The 19856-nt window shown below is 41.7% G+C and overlaps 1 protein-coding gene across 5 annotated transcripts; it reads left to right on the top strand.

The window, feature by feature from the left end:
- Window positions 1-306: 306 nt before the first annotated feature.
- LOC115118258 (cysteine protease ATG4B-like) lies at window positions 307-19542 on the top strand. 5 transcript variants are annotated; one of them, XM_065009500.1, is made up of 14 exons: window positions 307-367; window positions 1138-1239; window positions 4653-4724; window positions 4837-4935; window positions 5207-5308; window positions 5690-5762; window positions 7492-7571; window positions 13155-13351; window positions 13537-13612; window positions 14913-15058; window positions 16667-16723; window positions 18041-18137; window positions 18348-18455; window positions 18679-19542. In XM_065009500.1, the coding sequence occupies exons 1-14, from the start codon at window positions 358-360 to the stop codon at window positions 18744-18746; spliced, it is 1287 nt and encodes a 428-aa protein (XP_064865572.1). In that variant the 5' UTR covers window positions 307-357; the 3' UTR covers window positions 18747-19542. The 5 variants fall into 5 exon arrangements, with proteins under 5 accessions (XP_064865572.1, XP_064865571.1, XP_029502695.2 ...); XM_065009499.1 differs by having other exon boundaries at window positions 13534-13612; XM_065009501.1 differs by lacking the exon at window positions 307-367 and adding an exon at window positions 1667-1767 and having other exon boundaries at window positions 1149-1239; window positions 13534-13612.
- Window positions 19543-19856: the final 314 nt, after the last annotated feature.

Genomic DNA, 19856 nt, shown 5'->3' with positions numbered 1-19856 from the left:
TACACCTCAGTGGGACAAACACGTTAGACAAACTATTCTCTTCTCTGACATCCTGTTTACTAGGGTTGTGGGTGGCAGTCAGTTTGCCTGGTTTCGCTGGTCTACATTCTATGTGTGGCAAGAAACCACGTTGAATCGCATTCAGTCCATTCTATCAACAACACCAACAGATCTACGGAAATGTTAAGCTTAGGGAAGCCATCAATGGATTGTTATTGGACGAAAAATTATTTGCCCCGCCCAAAGCAGAAATTCCGATTGGATACTTAAATAGAAAAAAAATCTGCTGTATTGATTTCTTATTGGTCGTATGATGTTTCTGCCTGTTTGGACAGATCAACAACACATTATGTCGGGATGGATGCAGGTAGGAAGTCTTTTTCAAGAAAATCAAGGATCTGAACGTTTTTTTTTGTATATTAGCCAGCGTCTGAACAAAAGCAAGCCACTTGTAGATTACTATATTTCGTACAGGATTTCAATTTGTACATCAGTTGAGGTTTAAATGTTACATATATGTTGAATGTGAATAAAGAATAGTCAGTAGCTAGCTAGCCAGCCAGTTAACGTTATCTATCAACCAGTCATTGCAATCAACCAATCCAGACAGACAGCCTAAACTATTATTAGTCTAGTTAAACAAGCACTCGGTGTATTTTGGGCTGAAAACATCCAGTAGGCGAGCAGAACCAGGTCCAATATAAACGAACCGGATTGTTCAGTGTCACTAGCTAGCTATCTACCGATAACTGCTGAAAGTGATGGTCACATAGCTAACAAGCCAAATAAATGTATTTGCAATGTCATTCTCTGTCGCAAGCCGGGCCAGCCAGCTACCTAGTTCAGCTGTCAAACTGCAGTGAATGAGTCTGTTTTGCCATTTTGAAAGTGCTTGGACCATAGCTAATAATCCTAATGTTATTTAAATCAATATACAATCAACTGTCACAGTGGTCATTTTGTATGAAGACGACACCATCTGATCATGAATGATTCCTTGTTCAAATAGGGATCCCTTGTGTGTGTGTGTGTGTGTGTGTGTGTGTGTGTGTGTGTGTGTGTGTGTGTGGGTGTGTGTGTGTGTGGTGTACGCTATGTAGCAAGGTGTTCTGAATCAAATGTACTTCTATATTTCAGCTACTCTCACGTACGACACACTTGGCTTTGGAGAGTTTGCAGATTTTCCAGAGACCTCAGAGCCAGTGTGGATCTTGGGGAAAGAATTCAACGCACTCACAGGTAATTGGATACATCATCAGATCAGCTAGGTGGTGTAAATGTTGTGTGTTCTTCTTGTGTCCTCGTCACGTTACTGTGAAATATGGAATTCCATTAGTCATAATGTAAATGCAGAAGTATAGGCCTACAGAATAAACACACAGATCTATCTACACAGATGGTACATAAAGGCATACTGCCCCCAGCAAAAGGCTAATCTGTCTTTTTTTTAAGCTAACATTCCACTCCGGTCATTTGCTAAAGAGACTGCCCTTTCATCTCAAGGTTCAATATGCAGTTTAATGGTTTTTATTCTAGGCGTGAAGATATTTCAACATGACGATTTTAAAGGCTACACTGATCACTTGTGCTTGGCTGCCAAATGTATGGTGTCCCCACGGGCCTAATGTTTCAAATGAACGTAATGGGATCATCGTTATTATTTTAGCTATCCACGGTAGATGTACCTCCTAATGAAAGAGGCTCCCCATCCTGCTGATGTGAGCCGCTCAGTTGGGGAATCTGGGATTTGCCTACGTCAACAGCCAGGTTTTTATTTAATTTTAATTGTATTTATTTTATTGCACATTTTAATTCAACTGACAAATATCTGGCTTGCATAGCACAGGTGGTGGTTGTAAACTCAATGTAGTAAGCCGGGCCTAATTTACACTGAGTGTACAAAACATTAAGAACACCTGATCTTTCCATGACATAGACTGACCAGGTGAAGGGGAGGAGACAGGGGAGGATGAAGGATTTTTAAGACTAGACAATTGAGACATGGATTGTGTATGTGTGCCATTCAGAGGGTGAATGGGCAAGACAAAATATTTAAGAGCCTTTGAACGGGGTATGGTAGTAGGTGCCAGGTGCACCAGTTTGTGTCAAGAACTGCAATGCTGCTGGGTTTTTCACGCTCAACAGTTTCCCGTGTGTATCAAGAATTGTCCACCACCCAAAGGACATCCAGCCAACCTGACACAACTGTGGGAAGCATTGGAGTCAACATGGACCAGCATCCTTGTGGAACGCTTTTCACAACTTATAGATGCCACGATGAATTGAGGCTGTTTTGAGGTGGGGGGGAATTAACTTCTGACTTACACATCTCTGTCTTCATTGTTCCTTTGACCAGCCATGCCTATCCACTTAGCTCTCTCTTCCATCCTCTCTCTATGCCTCTTATAGCTATTGAACCAGTAGCCTAGCCCAATGCGTGTGCCAGAAGGGACAATATATTCTGAACAAAAACATAACATAACATAACATGCAATTTCAAAGATTTTACTGAGTTATAGTTCATCTAAGGAAATCAGTCAATTGAAATAAATTAGTTAGGCTCCAGTCTATTGATTTCACATGACTGGGAATACAGATATGAATCTGTTGGTCACAGATACTTAAAACAAAAAGTAGGGGTGTGGATCAGAAAACCAGTCAGTATCTGGTGTGGATCAGAAAACCAGTCAGTATCTGGTGTGGATCAGAAAACCAGTCAGTATCTGGTGTGGATCAGAAAACCAGTCAGTATCTGGTGTGGATCAGAAAACCAGTCAGTATCTGGTGTGGATCAGAAAACCAGTCAGTATCTGGTGTGGATCAGAAAACCAGTCAGTATCTGGTGTGGATCAGAAAACCAGTCAGTATCTGGTGTGGATCAGAAAACCAGTCAGTATCTGGTGTGGATCAGAAAACCAGTCAGTATCTGGTGTGGATCAGAAAACCAGTCAGTATCTGGTGTGGATCAGAAAACCAGTCAGTATCTGGTGTGGATCAGAAAACCAGTCAGTATCTGGTGTGGATCAGAAAACCAGTCAGTATCTGGTGTGGATCAGAAAACCAGTCAGTATCTGGTGTGGATCAGAAAACCAGTCAGTATCTGGTGTGGATCAGAAAACCAGTCAGTATCTGGTGTGGATCAGAAAACCAGTCAGTATCTGGTGTGGATCAGAAAACCAGTTAGTATCTGGTGTGGATCAGAAAACCAGTCAGTATCTGGTGTGGATCAGAAAACCAGTCAGTATCTGGTGTGGATCAGAAAACCAGTCAGTATCTGGTGTGGATCAGAAAACCAGTTAGTATCTGGTGTGGATCAGAAAACCAGTCAGTATCTGGTGTGGATCAGAAAACCAGTCAGTATCTGGTGTGGATCAGAAAACCAGTCAGTATCTGGTGTGGATCAGAAAACCAGTCAGTATCTGGTGTGGATCAGAAAACCAGTTAGTATCTGGTGTGGATCAGAAAACCAGTCAGTATCTGGTGTGGATCAGAAAACCAGTCAGTATCTGGTGTGGATCAGAAAACCAGTCAGTATCTGGTGTGGATCAGAAAACCAGTTAGTATCTGGTGTGGATCAGAAAACCAGTCAGTATCTGGTGTGGATCAGAAAACCAGTCAGTATCTGGTGTGGATCAGAAAACCAGTTAGTATCTGGTGTGGATCAGAAAACCAGTCAGTATCTGGTGTGGATCAGAAAACCAGTTAGTATCTGGTGTGGATCAGAAAACCAGTCAGTATCTGGTGTGGATCAGAAAACCAGTCAGTATCTGGTGTGGATCAGAAAACCAGTTAGTATCTGGTGTGGATCAGAAAACCAGTCAGTATCTGGTGTGGATCAGAAAACCAGTCAGTATCTGGTGTGGATCAGAAAACCAGTCAGTATCTGGTGTGGATCAGAAAACCAGTCAGTATCTGGTGTGGATCAGAAAACCAGTTAGTATCTGGTGTGGATCAGAAAACCAGTCAGTATCTGGTGTGGATCAGAAAACCAGTCAGTATCTGGTGTGACCACCAATTGCCTCATGCAGCACAACACAGCTCCTTCACATAGAGTTGATCAGGCTGTTGATGGTGGAATGTTGTTCCCACTCCTTTTCAATGACTGTGAGAAGTTGATGGATATTGGCGGGAACTGGAACACGCTGTCATACACGTCAATCCAGAGCATCTCAAGCATGCTCAATGAGTGACACGTCTGAGTATACAGGCCATGGAAGAACTGAGACATTTTCAGCTTCCAGGAATTGTGTACAGATCCTTGCGACATGGGGGCCGTGCATTATCGTGCTGAAACATGAGGTGATGGCAGAGGATGAATGGCAAGAGAATGGGCCTCAGGATCTCATCACTGTATCTCAGAATGCCCAATGTTAGAATATTTTCCTATCAAATTCATGAATTAAGTTAGAATGTTTTCCTATCCGTCTAATTTGCATAAACATTGTGATTGAATGATAGCTGTGAGGGTTATCAAATCGTCTGATATTCTGGAGTTCCATAATGATAGAATGTTAATTTGATGGTTTTCCCGAAAGGCCAGTCTCTTTGGCACATGACACGAGTGCCGAGGAATAGCTGAATAGAGACGGGCAACTAGGCTATAACAGAAGTCATACTTCTTTAGCTAACTCATTGTCTTTTGTTTTATCCAGAAAAGGATGACATTCTTTCAGATGTCACTTCACGACTATGGTTCACCTACAGAAAAAACTTCCCGCCCATTGGTGAGTAGCCCAATCCTTCTGTAGCTAGCCACAGAGTAAACCAAGGTCATTTTTGATTGTATACGCCAATAAGATTAGCCAATCAGGTGCATATTGTTTCAATGTGTTCCAGGAGGGACAGGGCCTACGTCCGACACAGGCTGGGGCTGCATGCTGCGATGTGGACAGATGATCCTAGGCGAGGCCCTGGTCTGCAGGCATCTAGGCCGAGGTAAGGATGACTGCTTTACTAATTCTTTAGCGTCATCTGCTCCCTGAAGAATACAGCCAGTGGTATTACGCGTACCCTTCAACGTTAGCTTCTATTATCCCCCCCCCCCCCTTCAACGTTAGATTCTATTATTCAATATGTATTTGCCCCCCCCCCTGAATTATCTCTGTCACTGTGTGGTACAGATCTCCTATTGCGCTGTACTAGAGTACTCTGTTCAGTAGAGCAGTTGTTTCACACAGCAGATGATAATGATGTTTTTGTTAAGCAGACTGGAGATGGGTGAGAGGCCAGCCTCAGAGAGGACAGTACATCAGTATCCTCAACGCCTTCCTTGACAAGAAAGACAGCTACTATTCTTTACATCAAATCGGTGAATACTAACTTGTAATTAATTCAATTTAAACTACTTTATTTGTTTCTTGGAAAATATTTTTCCTTTGATTTGTAATCTCATAACAATAATGCACTGAATTCAGTCATACTTTATATTTAGAAATGGATGGGTGGTATTTCTTACCATAATAGTGTGTTTCTGACCACCTACTACAATATGACAAATATAGTCACGGAACAAGTCGGTCATCTTTATCTTTATTGGTATAACAGCGTCTTTGTCTTTATCAACTAACGTCAGTTGTCTGTGTACTGCAGCCCAGATGGCATCATTATTAGGATAAAACATCTGTGTACTGCAGCCTATGATGACATCATTATTAGGATGGCACTAACATCAGTTGTCTGTGTACTGCAGCCCAGATGGGAGTCGGGGAGGGGAAGTCTATAGGCCAGTGGTACGGACCCAACACAGTGGCACAGGTACTGAAGTAAGTACAGTGATCTCCTCAATTAGTCTCTAGATCAGGGCTCTCCAACCCTGTTCCTGGAGAGATACCCTCCTGTAGGTTTTAACTCCAACCCTGTTCCTGGAGAGATACCCTCCTGTAGGTTTTAACTCCAACCCTGTTCCTGGAGAGATACCATCCTGTAGGTTTTAACTCCAACCCTGTTCCTGGAGAGATACCCTCCTGTAGGTTTTAACTCCAACCCTGTTCCTGGAGAGATACCATCCTGTAGGTTTTAACTCCAACCCTGTTCCTGGAGAGATACCATCCTGTAGGTTTTAACTCCAACCCTGTTCCTGGAGAGATACCCTCCTGTAGGTTTTAACTCCAACCCTGTTCCTGGAGAGAGACCCTCCTGTAGGTTTTAACTCCAACCCTGTTCCTGGAGAGATACCATCCTGTAGGTTTTAACTCCAACCCTGTTCCTGGAGAGATACCCTCCTGTAGGTTTTAACTCCAACCCTGTTCCTGGAGAGAGACCCTCCTGTAGGTTTTAACTCCAACCCTGTTCCTGGAGAGATACCATCCTGTAGGTTTTAACTCCAACCCTGTTCCTGGAGAGATACCATCCTGTAGGTTTTAACTCCAACCCTGTTCCTGGAGAGATACCCTCCTGTAGGTTTTAACTCCAACCCTGTTCCTGGAGAGATACCATCCTGTAGGTTTTAACTCCAACCCTGTTCCTGGAGAGATACCATCCTGTAGGTTTTAACTCCAACCCTGTTCCTGGAGAGAGACCCTCCTGTATGTTTTAACTCCAACCCTGTTCCTGGAGAGATACCCTCCTGTAGGTTTTAACTCCAACCCTGTTCCTGGAGAGAGACCCTCCTGTATGTTTTAACTCCAACCCTGTTCCTGGAGAGATACCATCCTGTAGGTTTTAACTCCAACCCTGTTCCTGGAGAGATACCCTCCTGTAGGTTTTAACTCCAACCAGGAGGGTATCTCTAGATGATCATCTAGTTACTAGATTATGACTGTACACTTTCAGCCTGATTTTAAGACTAGTCCTGGATAAAAAAAATAAAATCATGCTCAATGAAGAATTAGTTCAGGACCTGTCTTAACCCATGTGAGGAAATCAGGCCCTAAATGTTTATGGTCATCATCTAAAAACTAACCTGTGTTGAATATTGTCTGTCTTGCCCTCAGGAAACTGTGTTGAATATTGTCCGTCTTGCCCTCAGGAAACTAACTGTGTTGAATATTGTCTGTCTTGCCCTCAGGAAACTAACTGTGTTGAATATTGTCCGTCTTGCCCTCAGGAAACTGTGTTGAATATTGTCTGTCTTGCCCTCAGGAAACTAACTGTGTTGAATATTGTCCGTCTTGCCCTCAGGAAACTAACTGTGCTGAATATTGTCCGTCTTGCCCTCAGGAAACTAACTGTGCTGAATATTGTCCGTCTTGCCCTCAGGAAACTGTGTTGAATATTGTCCGTCTTGCCCTCAGGAAACTGTGTTGAATATTGTCCGTCTTGCCCTCAGGAAACTGTTGAATATTGTCTGTCTTGCCGTCAGGAAACTGTGTTGAATATTGTCCGTCTTGCCCTCAGGAAACTAACTGTGCTGAATATTGTCCGTCTTGCCCTCAGGAAACTAACTGTGCTGAATATTGTCTGTCTTGCCCTCAGGAAACTAACTGTGTTGAATATTGTCTGTCTTGCCCTCAGGAAACTAACTGTGTTGAATATTGTCCGTCTTGCCCTCAGGAAACTAACTGTGTTTGACTCGTGGAGTCGTCTGGCGGTACATGTTGCTATGGACAACACCGTGGTGATGGAGGAGATCAGTGAGTAGTGAACACGGTCATGATACTTCATCATTACCACTGTGCATATCAACGTATAGAACATTCACTGAGTGTAAAAAAACATTCCATGACACAGACTGACCCGGTGAAAGATTTGATCCCTTATTGATGTCACTTGATCAATGCACTTCAATCAGTGTAGATGAAGGGGAGGAGACATGTAGATGAAGGGGAGGAGACATGTAGATGAAGGGGAGGAGACATGTAGATGAAGGGGAGGAGACATGTAGATGAAGGGGAGGAGACATGTTACATATCATGTTTAAGCCTTGAGACAGTTGAGACATGGATTGTGTATGTGTGCCATTCAGAGGGTGAATGGGAAAAACAAAATATTTAAGTGTAAAAAATATTTAAAATATTCTAGTTACTTTTAATGTTTACATACTGCTTTACTCATTTTTATTTGACCTTTATTTAACTAGGCAAGTCATATCTTATTTTCAATGACGGCCTAGGAACAGTGGGTTAACTGCCTTGTTCAGGGGCAGAACGACAGATTTGTACCTTGTCAGCTCGGGGATTCAATCTTGCAACCTTCCGGTTACTAGTCCAACGCTCTAACCACTAAGCTACGCTGCCTCCTCTACACTCTAACCACTAGGCTACGCTGCCTCCTCTACACTCTAACCACTAGGCTACGCTGCCGCCTCTACACTCTAACCACTAAGCTACGCTGCCTCCTCTACACTCTAACCACTAGGCTACGCTGCCTCCTCTACACTCTAACCACTAGGCTACGCTGCCTCCTCTACACTCTAACCACTAGGCTACGCTGCCTCCTCTACACTCTAACCACTAGGCTACGCTGCCTCCTCTACACTCTAACCACTAGGCTACGCTGCCTCCTCTACACTCTAACCACTAGGCTACCCTGCCTCCTCTACACTCTAACCACTAGGCTACCCTGCCGCCTCTACACTCTAACCACTAGGCTACGCTGCCGCCTCTACACTCTAACCACTAGGCTACGCTGCCGCCTCTACACTCTAACCACTAGGCTACGCTGCCGCCTCTACACTCTAACCACTAGGCTACGCTGCCGCCTCTACACTCTAACCACTAGGCTACGCTGCCTCCTCTACACTCTAACCACTAGGCTACCCTGCCACCTCTACACTCTAACCACTAGGCTACGCTGCCGCCTCTACACTCTAACCACTAGGCTACGCTGCCTCCTCTACACTCTAACCACTAGGCTACGCTGCCTCCTCTACACTCTAACCACTAGGCTACGCTGCCTCCTCTACACTCTAACCACTAGGCTACCCTGCCACCTCTACACTCTAACCACTAGGCTACGCTGCCTCCTCTACACTCTAACCACTAGGCTACGCTGCCACCCCTGCTTTACTCATATGTATATACTGTATTCTATTCTACTCTATTTTACTGAATGCCACTGACACTGCTTGTCCTAATATTTATATATTTCTTAATTCCATTATTTTACTTTTAGATTTGTGTGTATTGTTGTGAATTGTTAGATATTACTGTTGGAGCTAGAAACACAAGCATTTAGTCAGATATTACTGCACTGTTGGAGCTAGAAACACAAGCATTTAGTCAGATATTACTGTACTGTTGGAGCTAGAAACACAAGCATTTAGTTAGATACTACTGCACTGTTGGAGCTAGAAACACAAGCATTTAGTCAGATATTACTGTACTGTTGGAGCTAGAAACACAAGCATTTAGTTAGATACTACTGCACTGTTGGAGCTAGAAACACAAGCATTTAGTTAGATATTACTGCCCTGTTGGAGCTAGAAACACAAGCATTTAGTTAGATACTACTGCACTGTTGGTGCTAGGAACACAAGCATTTAGTTAGATACTACTGCACTGTTGGTGCTAGGAACACAAGCATTTAGTTAGATACTACTGTTGGAGCTAGGAACACAAGCATTTAGTTAGATATTACTGTACTGTTGGAGCTAGGAACACAAGCATTTAGTTAGATACTACTGTACTGTTGGAGCTAGAAACACAAGCATTTAGTTAGATATTACTGCACTGTTGGAGCTAGGAACACAAGCATTTAGTTAGATACTACTGTACTGTTGGAGCTAGAAACACAAGCATTTAGTTAGATATTACTGCACTGTTGGAGCTAGAAACACAAGCATTTAGTTAGATACTACTGTACTGTTGGAGCTAGAAACACAAGCATTTAGTTAGATATTACTGTACTGTTGGAGCTAGAAACACAAGCATTTAGTTAGATATTACTGCACTGTTGGAGCTAGAAACACAAGCATTTAGTTAGATACTACTGCACTGTTGGAGCTAGAAACACAAGCATTTAGTTAGATATTACTGCACTGTTGGAGCTAGGAACACAAGCATTTAGTTAGATACTACTGTACTGTTGGAGCTAGAAACACAAGCATTTAGTTAGATACTACTGTACTGTTGGAGCTAGAAACACAAGCATTTAGTTAGATACTACTGCACTGTAAACACTGTATTATATTCTACTGTGTTTTAGTCAACGCCACTCCGACATTGCTTGTCCTAGTATTATTTTACTTTTAGATACTTTGTTGTGAATTGTTAGATACTACTGCACTGTTGGAGCTAGGAACACAAGCATTTCGCTACACCCGCAATAACATATGCTAACTATGTGTATGTGACCAATAACATATGCTAACTATGTGTATGTGACCAATAACATATGCTAACTATGTGTATGTGACCAATAACATATGCTAACTATGTGTATGTGACCAATAACATATGCTAACTATGTGTATGTGACCAATAACATATGCTAACTATGTGTATGTGACCAATAACATATGCTAACTATGTGTATGTGACCAATAACATATGCTAACTATGTGTATGTGACCAATAACATCTGCTAACTATGTGTATGTGACCAATAGCATATGCTAACTATGTGTATGTGACCAATAACATATGCTAACTATGTGTATGTGACCAATAGCATATGCTAACTATGTGTATGTGACCAATAACATATGCTAACTATGTGTATGTGACCAATAACATATGCTAACTATGTGTATGTGACCAATAGCATATGCTAACTATGTGTATGTGACCAATAACATATGCTAACTATGTGTATGTGACCAATAACATATGCTAACTATGTGTATGTGACCAATAACATATGCTAACTATGTGTATGTGACCAATAACATATGCTAACTATGTGTATGTGACCAATAATAATTTGATTTTGTGTCCAAACCTTTGACTGGCACTGTAGGTATGCCTAAATTGGTGTTTTGAGGGTATTTAAAAAATATATAACAAATTCTTGAGACTGTGGGGGCATAGGAAGACGTTGCAATTGGAGGATACATATTCTATATTGATAGGCTATTCAATAGGATACATCTGTTCTGTTCTAGATGATGATAGGCTATTCAATAGGATACATCAGTTCTATATGATGATAGGCTATTCAATGGGATACATCTGTTCTAGATGATGATAGGCTATTCAATAGGATACATCTGTTCTATATGATGATAGGCTATTCAATAGGATACATCTGTTCTGTTATATATATTGATAGGCTATTCAATAGGATACATCTGTTCTATTCTATATGATGATAGGCTATTCAATGGGATACATCTGTTCTATATGATGATAGGCTATTCAATAGGATACATCTGTTCTATATGATGATAGGCTATTCAATAGGATACATCTGTTCTATATGATGATAGGCTATTCAATAGGATACATCTGTTCTATATGATGATAGGCTATTCAATAGGATACATCTGTTCTGTTCTATATTGATAGGCTATTCAATAGGATACATCTGTTCTATATGATGATAGGCTATTCAATAGGATACATCTGTTCTATATTGATAGGCTATTCAATAGGATACATCTGTTCTATATGATGATAGGCTATTCAATAGGATACATCTGTTCTATATGATGATAGGCTATTCAATAGGATACATCTGTTCTATATGATGATAGGCTATTCAATAGGATACATCTGTTCTATATGATGATAGGCTATTCAATAGGATACATCTGTTCTAGATGATGATAGGCTATTCAATGGGATACATCTGTTCTATATGATGATAGGCTATTCAATGGGATACATCTGTTCTATATGATGATAGGCTATTCAATGGGATACATCTGTTCTATTCTATATGATGATAGGCTATTCAATAGGATACATCTGTTCTATATGATGATAGGCTATTCAATAGGATACATCTGTTCTGTTCTATATTGATAGGCTATTCAATATCATTACCACTATCATTATCGTTACCGCCATCGTTACCGTTATCATTCATCATTACAACTATCATTACCATTATCATTCATCATTACAACTATCATTATCGTTACCGTTATTGTTACCGCTATCATTACCATTGTCATTCATCATTACAACTATCATTACCATTATCATTCATCGTTACAACTATCATTACCATTATCATTCATCGTTACAACTATCATTATCATTACCGTTGTCATTCATCGTTACCGCTACCATTACCATTATCGTTGATCATTACCACTATCGTTGCCATTATCATTCATCATTAGCACTATTGTTACCATTATCGTCCATCATTGCCATTACGGTTCATCATTACCATTACTGTTCATCATTACCACTATCATTCATCATTACCACTATCATTGCCATTATCAAATCAAATCAAATGTATTTATATAGCCCTTCGTACATCAGCTGATATCTCAAAGTGCTGTACAGAAACCCAGCCTAAAACCCCAAACAGCAAACAATGCAGGTGTAAAAGCACGGTGGCTAGGATGAGGCATAGTTATCATTACCGTTCATCATTACCATTCTCATTCATCATTACCGATATCATTATCGTTATCATTCATTGCCGCTATCATTATCATTCATCATTACCATTATTGTACATCGTTACCATTATTATTCATCATTACCATTATCATTCATCATTGCCACTATCATTATCGTTCATCATTACCGTTATCATTCATCATGACCAATATCATTATCATTCATCATTACCACTATGCCTCATCAATGTATAGAACGTGTGGTTAAAGACTGGGGCATCAACTGTTACTCTTAATGTTAACATAATCCCATTTATTATGTTTGTTTTGTCAGTGCAGTCCAGGTAACCCAACGGGATCTTGTGGATCACCTATGGACCAGTCTCCATCATCATTATAGATGGGAACAGGCTATTGACCGTTTATGAGACGAGTGAGCTAGACTAATGGTACTTATAGATGGGAACAGGCTATTGACCGTTTATGAGACGAGTGAGCTAGACTAATGGTACTTATAGATGGGAACAGGCTATTGACCATTTATGAGACGAGTGAGCTAGACTAATGGTACTTATAGATGGGAACAGGCTATTGACCATTTATGAGACGAGTGAGCTAGACTAATGGTACTTATAGATGGGAACAGGCTATTGACCATTTATGAGATGAGTGAGCTAGACTAATGATATTTGACCTCTCCTCTTCCCCCAGAGCGTGTGTGTATTTACACAAAATGTATTCTTGTTTTTCTCACCAGAGCGGTTGTGTATGCCCTGGCTGGACTATGGTGGAGCAGCGTGTGCAGAGCCCCCGGGGTGGATCCATAATGGCTGCCTGGAGGGGGCCTGTGCCCTGGCTGAGGAGGAGACGGCTCTCTGGAAGCCCCTGGTCCTTCTCATCCCTCTCAGGCTGGGCCTGAGCGACATCAACAAGGCCTACATCGAGACCCTGAAGGTGGGACAGAGTGGCCAATCATACCAAAATAATACACAATTGCATTGAATTGACATGGCAGTTTGATTTTGTTAAATGACCAAAACGTCACCTGCTATTATTTAGAGGCTCAGCCATTGCCTATTTTTCCTCAAGTGCCTATTTTTATAAATTACCTCTCTTTCTGTGTCTCTTCTAAACAGCAGTGCTTTCAGCTGCCCCAGTCCCTGGGTGTCATCGGAGGGAAACCCAACAGTGCCCATTACTTCATAGGCTATGTTGGTATGTTCTGTACACTAACATTACACCTGAAGAGAAAGTATTTGCTTCTGAATAAGTCTTAAAACACATTTGCTTTACTAGCTTCTCTGAATCGTTCAGCTAAAAACAGACACTGTTCAGTCTTGTCATTTGCGGAACATTTTTTTTTGATATCCAGACATTCTATGTACACTACCGTTCAAATGTTTTGGGATCACTTAGAAATGTCCCTGTTTTTGAAAGACAAAACACAGGATAGAAAGTGGAGTGGGAGGCCCCGGTGCACAACTGAGCAAGAGGACAAGTACATTAGAGTGTCTAGTTTGAGTCCTCAACTGGCAGCTTCGTTAAATAGTACTCGCAAAACACCAGTCTCAATGTCAACAGTGAAGAGGCGACTCCGGGATGCTGGCCTTCTAGGCAGAGTTGCAAAGAAAAAGCCATATCTCAGACTGGCCAATAAAAAGAAAATATTAAGATGGGCAAAAGAACACAGTCACAGGACAGGAACTCTGCCTAGAAGGCCAGCATCCCGGAGTCGCCTCTTCACTGTTGAGACTGAGACGGGTGTTTTGTGGGTACTGTTTAATAAAGTTGCCAGTTGAGGACTTATGAGGAGTCTGTTTTAGACACTCTAATGTACTTGTCCTCTTGCTCAGGTGTGCACCGGGGCCTCCCACTCCACTTTGTATTTTTCTTTCAAAAACAAGGACATCTCTAAGTGATCCCAAAATTTGAACGGTAGTGTATACACTGAGTATACTAAACATTAGGAACACCTTCCTAATATTCAGTTGCACCCCTCCCACCCCCCTTTTCCCCCTTAGAACAGCCATAATTTGTCGGCGCATGGACTCTACAAGGTGTCGAAAGCTTTCCACAGGGATGCTGGCCCATGTTGACTCCAATGAGCCTGGCACCTACTACCATACCTCGTTCAAAGGCACCTACTACCATACCTCGTTCAAAGGCACTTCAATGTTTTGTCTTGCCCATTCACCCTCTGAATGGCACACATACACAATCTATGCCTCAATAGTCTCGAGGCTTAAAAATCCTTCTTTAACCTGTCCGCTCCCCTTCATCTACATGTCTCCTCCCCTTCATCTACATGTCTCCTCCCCCTCATCTACATGTCTCCTCCCCTTCATCTACACTGATTGAAGTGACGTCAATAAGGGATCGTAGCTTTCACCTTGGATTCACCTGGTCATTCTATGTCATGGAATGTTAATGTTTTGTACACTCCGTGTGTCTGTTATTCCAATACACCTCTGACTGGTCTCCTTACTGTATGGCCCCTATCCTATCACCCCCCTAGGAGAGGAGTTGATCTACCTGGACCCCCACACCACCCAGCCTGCGATAGAGCCCTGTGAGGACAGCCAGGTCCCCGACGACACTTACCACTGTCAGCATCCGCCGTGCCGCATGCACATCTGTGAAATAGACCCCTCCGTCGCAGTGGTAAGAAGGACAGAGGCAGAACCTATGTAGGTCAAAGAATCTCAGTGGTAAGAAGGACAGAGGCAGAACCTATGTAGGTCAAAGAATCTCAGTGGTAAGAAGGACAGAGGCAGAACCTACAGTGGGCAGAACAAGTATTTGATACACTGCCGATTTTGCAGGTTTTCCTACTTACAAAGCATGTAGAGGTCTGTAATTTTTATCATAGGTCTGTATGGAGGAGTGGGCCAAAATCCCTGCTGCAGTGTGTGCAAACCTGGTCAAGAACTACAGGAAACGTATGATCTCTGTAATTGCAAACAAAGGTTTCTGTACCAAAATATTAAGTTCTGCTTTTCTGATGTATCAAATACTTATGTCATGTAATAAAATGCAAATTAATTACTTAAAAATCATACAATGTGATTTTCTGGATTTTTGTTTTAGATTCCATCTCTCACAGTTGAAGTGTGCCTATGATAAATTACAGACCTCTACATGCTTTGTAAGTTGGAAAACCTGCAAAATCGGCAGTGTATCAGATACTTGTTCTGCCCACGGTATGTAGGTGAAAGAAGATGGAACAATACTTGCTTGTAGGAACAACTCCATTTTCTGGGTGACCTAAATATTGACTCGTTTTTATCAAGCTGCCCACTCAAGAAAAAAAGCTTGAAACAGTAACTAGTGCCTGTAACCTGGTTCAGGTTGTCAGTCAACCTACCAGGAATAAAATCAGCCACATATTGATCACATCTTTACTAATGCTGCAGAAATCTGCTCTAAAGCAGTATCCAAATCAATAGAATGTATTGATCATAATATAGTAGCCACATCTAGAAGAACCCAACGTTCCAAAGGCTGGGCCTACTGTAGTGTCTAAGAGATCATACAAGAGGTTCTGTAGGGATTCCTATGTTGAAGATGTATAAGAGTATTTATTGGTGTGATGAGGAGCCATCAGATCCCTTTAATTGGGTCTTCCACATACTGGTAACCCATTTAAAGGGATACTTTGGGATTTTAGCAATGAAGCCCTTTACCTACTATAGAGCAAAAGGGGAGGGGCACAGGACAACATGACGATGACAACACGGAACTCTTCCACATCAAGTGGGGCAGTAAAAGCAGTAAAATCTGATTTAAATTATAATAATATATTATTTATTTATTTATATTATTATTAATATTATATATATAATATATTTTTTTAAACGTAACGCCTCACGGAACAACTCGGAAAGTGAAGAGACACAAACTCAAGCATTCTAGACACTGTAGTGTTGTGGATTTTATATTATACATTTGTAATAGAGTAGTAATATATCTTGTACGATGTAATGTTTTATTTACAATGTAGGCTGTTGTGTTGAGGTAAAAAAAATAAAACATAAAATTAAACCCTTTTTGGACCCCAGGAAGAGGTGAGAATTCTAATAAATACTAATGATAGCATTAGCAAAAGCTCATTCTCATGACCACTATTTGAAGTGAATGGCTAAATGCCTCCAAGTTGGTTATTTATGATTCTAGTTCGATAGATGTATTTTTAGTTATTGCCATAACAGATTGTTTTAACACAGTAAAGCAGACAATCCTACAGTTGTCCTGTTTTCTGATGTTTACCAGGGTTTCTTCTGCCGAACGGAGGACGACTTCGATGACTGGTGTATGCGTATACGACAGGTACGGGACACTGTTTTCCCTATGAGGTTTAAAGGAAAAAACCCTCCCCAAAACCACTCATTCATTTAATATAATTAAATACAAAAACCACTCATTCATTTAATATGCATTGTTAAATAATACTATGTGAGAACAATATGTTTCATTTTTTTTTTGCGTTATAATAATGTTGGTAGCAACATGGAAAATCGCCGTGGAAATATATTGTAGTTCAAGTAAACTACAAACCCCACAATGCAATGCTCTCTATGGGCTGTCTGGCTAGCTACACACAATACCAAAGGAAATATCAGCATGTGAAGTAGCTAGTTAACTGTAAAACCGCCCAAAACAAACTGCACTATCAATTTAGTCTACAAGCTCACCGTGTTCAACCTGCAGATCGATGTGCCTCAGAGTGGAGTCTGACCTGTACTTTTGAGGAGATGGGGAAACGCTGCCCATGCTACGTCAATGGGCCGTACAGTGCATTCTGGGCGATTCTGGGACTCTCCGTCATGGAGTGAATTGGAGTCTATTGGGCGCTAGCTCAAAAACCCAAACATTAGCACACATTTTTGTCAACAAAAAGTACAAAATCTTTCAATATTGCTAAAAATTTGATCAACGGCTCATTAGAAAGAACATGTCATATCGGCCAGTATTGTAATCTGACATGGCATGATAGACGTTTTCGCAATCTAAAAGTCATATTCCTATTAACTTCCGGGTGTAAGTGAGAGAGACTTTTATCACAGTGCTACATCATACCGGCCGGGTTTCTGTCTGCTTCAACGCCAATGGCTCAGATAAACATGAAATGACCCTGGGAATCGATAGAACATCACTCAAGAGATGCATTTAAAAACAATATAACATTCAAAATGGGTGACTCTTTCCTTTTTTTAAAGAATTCACCTGGATGTAACCGATGTGAAACGGCTAGGTAGTTAGCGGTGGTGCGCGCTAATAGCGGTTCAATCTGTTGACGTCACTCGCTCTGAGACCTTGAAGTAGTTGGTCCCCTTGCTCTGCAAGGGCCGTGGCTTTTGTGGCGCGATGGGTAACGATGCTTCGTGGGTGACTGTTGTTGATGTGTGCAGAGGGTCCCTGGTTCGAGCCCGGGTAGGGGCGAGAAGAGGGACGGAAGCTATACTGTTACATTGACACAACTGATCCCCTGGATCCCAGGAAGACTAGTGGGTTCGTTAGGCATCAGCTAATGGGGGATATAACGAAAGAAAGGGGTCGTTCTGCCGTGGTTCAGTTAGCCAGGCCCTGTGAGTATTGGGTCCTATGGTGCTGAGTGTATTATCTAACCTGTCTCTTCCCCCCCAGTTGTCCCACACTAGAGGAAGCCTGCCCATGTTTGAGCTGGTAGACTGTCAACCATCTCACTTCGCCTGCTCTGTAGACGTGCTCAACTTCACTCCGGGTAAATATCAAACACTTCTGACTAATTGACCTGTCGGGGAAGAGATATTCTCTTGACCTGTGAGGGGGTCGGGGAAGAGATATTCTCTTGACCTGTGAGGGGGTCGGGGAAGAGATATTCTCTTGACCTGTGAGGGGGTCGGGGAAGAGATATTCTCTTGACCTGTGAGGGGGTCGGGGAAGGGATATTGTGATTTACTTCTCTTTACAGGTGAGGCTGGGATTCAGTCAGAGGTGCGTTGTGGACAAGCGCATTGCACTACCGACAAAGCGCCTTGTAAAGGCAATTTCCCTGATGTTCGCGGAGATCGCGTTCACGGTAAAATAACATTTTTTTAAAAACTGCTGGCGTCGGCACAAGTGGAAGTTACATTTTAAATGTCTACAACACACCTTTTTGTTTGTGCTTGAATCCTGAATCCGGGACATTATGTTGAAGACTAGATCATGTGATTTGATGTATCAACAGATTATACAGGGTGTTTAAGACATTGATGTGATAACGTTGCTAAATTTTAATTTCTCCATCTCCCGTCTTATAGATTTCTCAGACCGGTCGGAGCGGTTCTTTGATTCTGAGGATGAAGAGTTTGAGATCCTGTCCCTGTGATGAATAGGAGGAATACAGTTACTATCTGTCCTGGCGGAAACCCCCGACGATTCTTCTCTGTATCAGAAGGGAAGCCAATAGGGGACAGGAGATGACTGGTGACATCACTAGCCCAGTCTGGCACCGATGGTGTAGTGATTGATGTGTCAAACAGTTGTCTTCTGGTCAGTCACCTGGTGCTCTCCGTGTCCAATGAGGAGACTCCTTGCTGCGAGGTGGTACCAGGCAGTGCTCTCCGTTTCCAATGAGCAGACTCCTTGCTGCGAGGTGGTACCAGGTAGCAGGAGCTCTCGGGAAACATTCAGTGCTACGTGCATCTTCACATTGGTTCTCCATTTTAAGTCTGAACACATTATATATTTCCTTTAAGCCAGGGGTGTTAAAACTCATTCTGTGGAGGGCTGAGTGTCTGCAGGTTTTTTCCCCCATATTGAATGAAGACCTAGACAAATAGGTGATGGGAGTTCCTTAACTAAATTAGTGACCTTTTAATTCATCAATCAATTACGAGGGTGATGCGGAAAAAGAAAAACAGACACTCGGCCGGCCGTCTGTGGAATGAGTTTAACATGTGTGCTTTAAGTGATATGGTGCCTTTCTCCCCCTCTCCTCTAAACTGAATTACCACAACGATGTCTTTAGGAACTTGGTTGGACTCTGTCCACACTTGTATTGACTGATGTAAATCAAAATGTGGTTGAGTGAAATTTTGACAGACAAAGTAGATTTGCTTGTATTATAAATTGTTTTATTGAGAGTCACATTTTATATCTATAAAAAAAATCCCTGTACTGAACGCTGGCTCATTTTAAAGATGGTTTATTTCCTCTTAACGACATATGAAGAAAAATGAATGAACCTGTTAATGAAAATATAGTTTAAAAAGTTAAAGCTTGGACATTTCATTTAGTAGTTTTGGGCTGTGCTCTTTAGAGAATTAAGGATTTGAAATAGTTGATTTATACACACTTATTGTATCACATATTGTACAACCTATATCCTCTTCATATTCAAGTCCTTTCCGTTCTCTGACCTCTCTTCATATTCAAGTCCTTTCCCTTCTCTGACCTCTCTTCATATTCAAGTCCTTTCCCTTCTCTGACCTCTCTT

This window comes from Oncorhynchus nerka, linkage group LG25, assembly GCF_034236695.1.
Source record: "Oncorhynchus nerka isolate Pitt River linkage group LG25, Oner_Uvic_2.0, whole genome shotgun sequence".
Lineage (NCBI taxonomy): Eukaryota > Metazoa > Chordata > Actinopteri > Salmoniformes > Salmonidae > Oncorhynchus > Oncorhynchus nerka.
The sequence above is the reverse complement of the archived record's forward strand: the minus strand, read 5'-3'. Positions and strand labels throughout refer to the sequence as shown.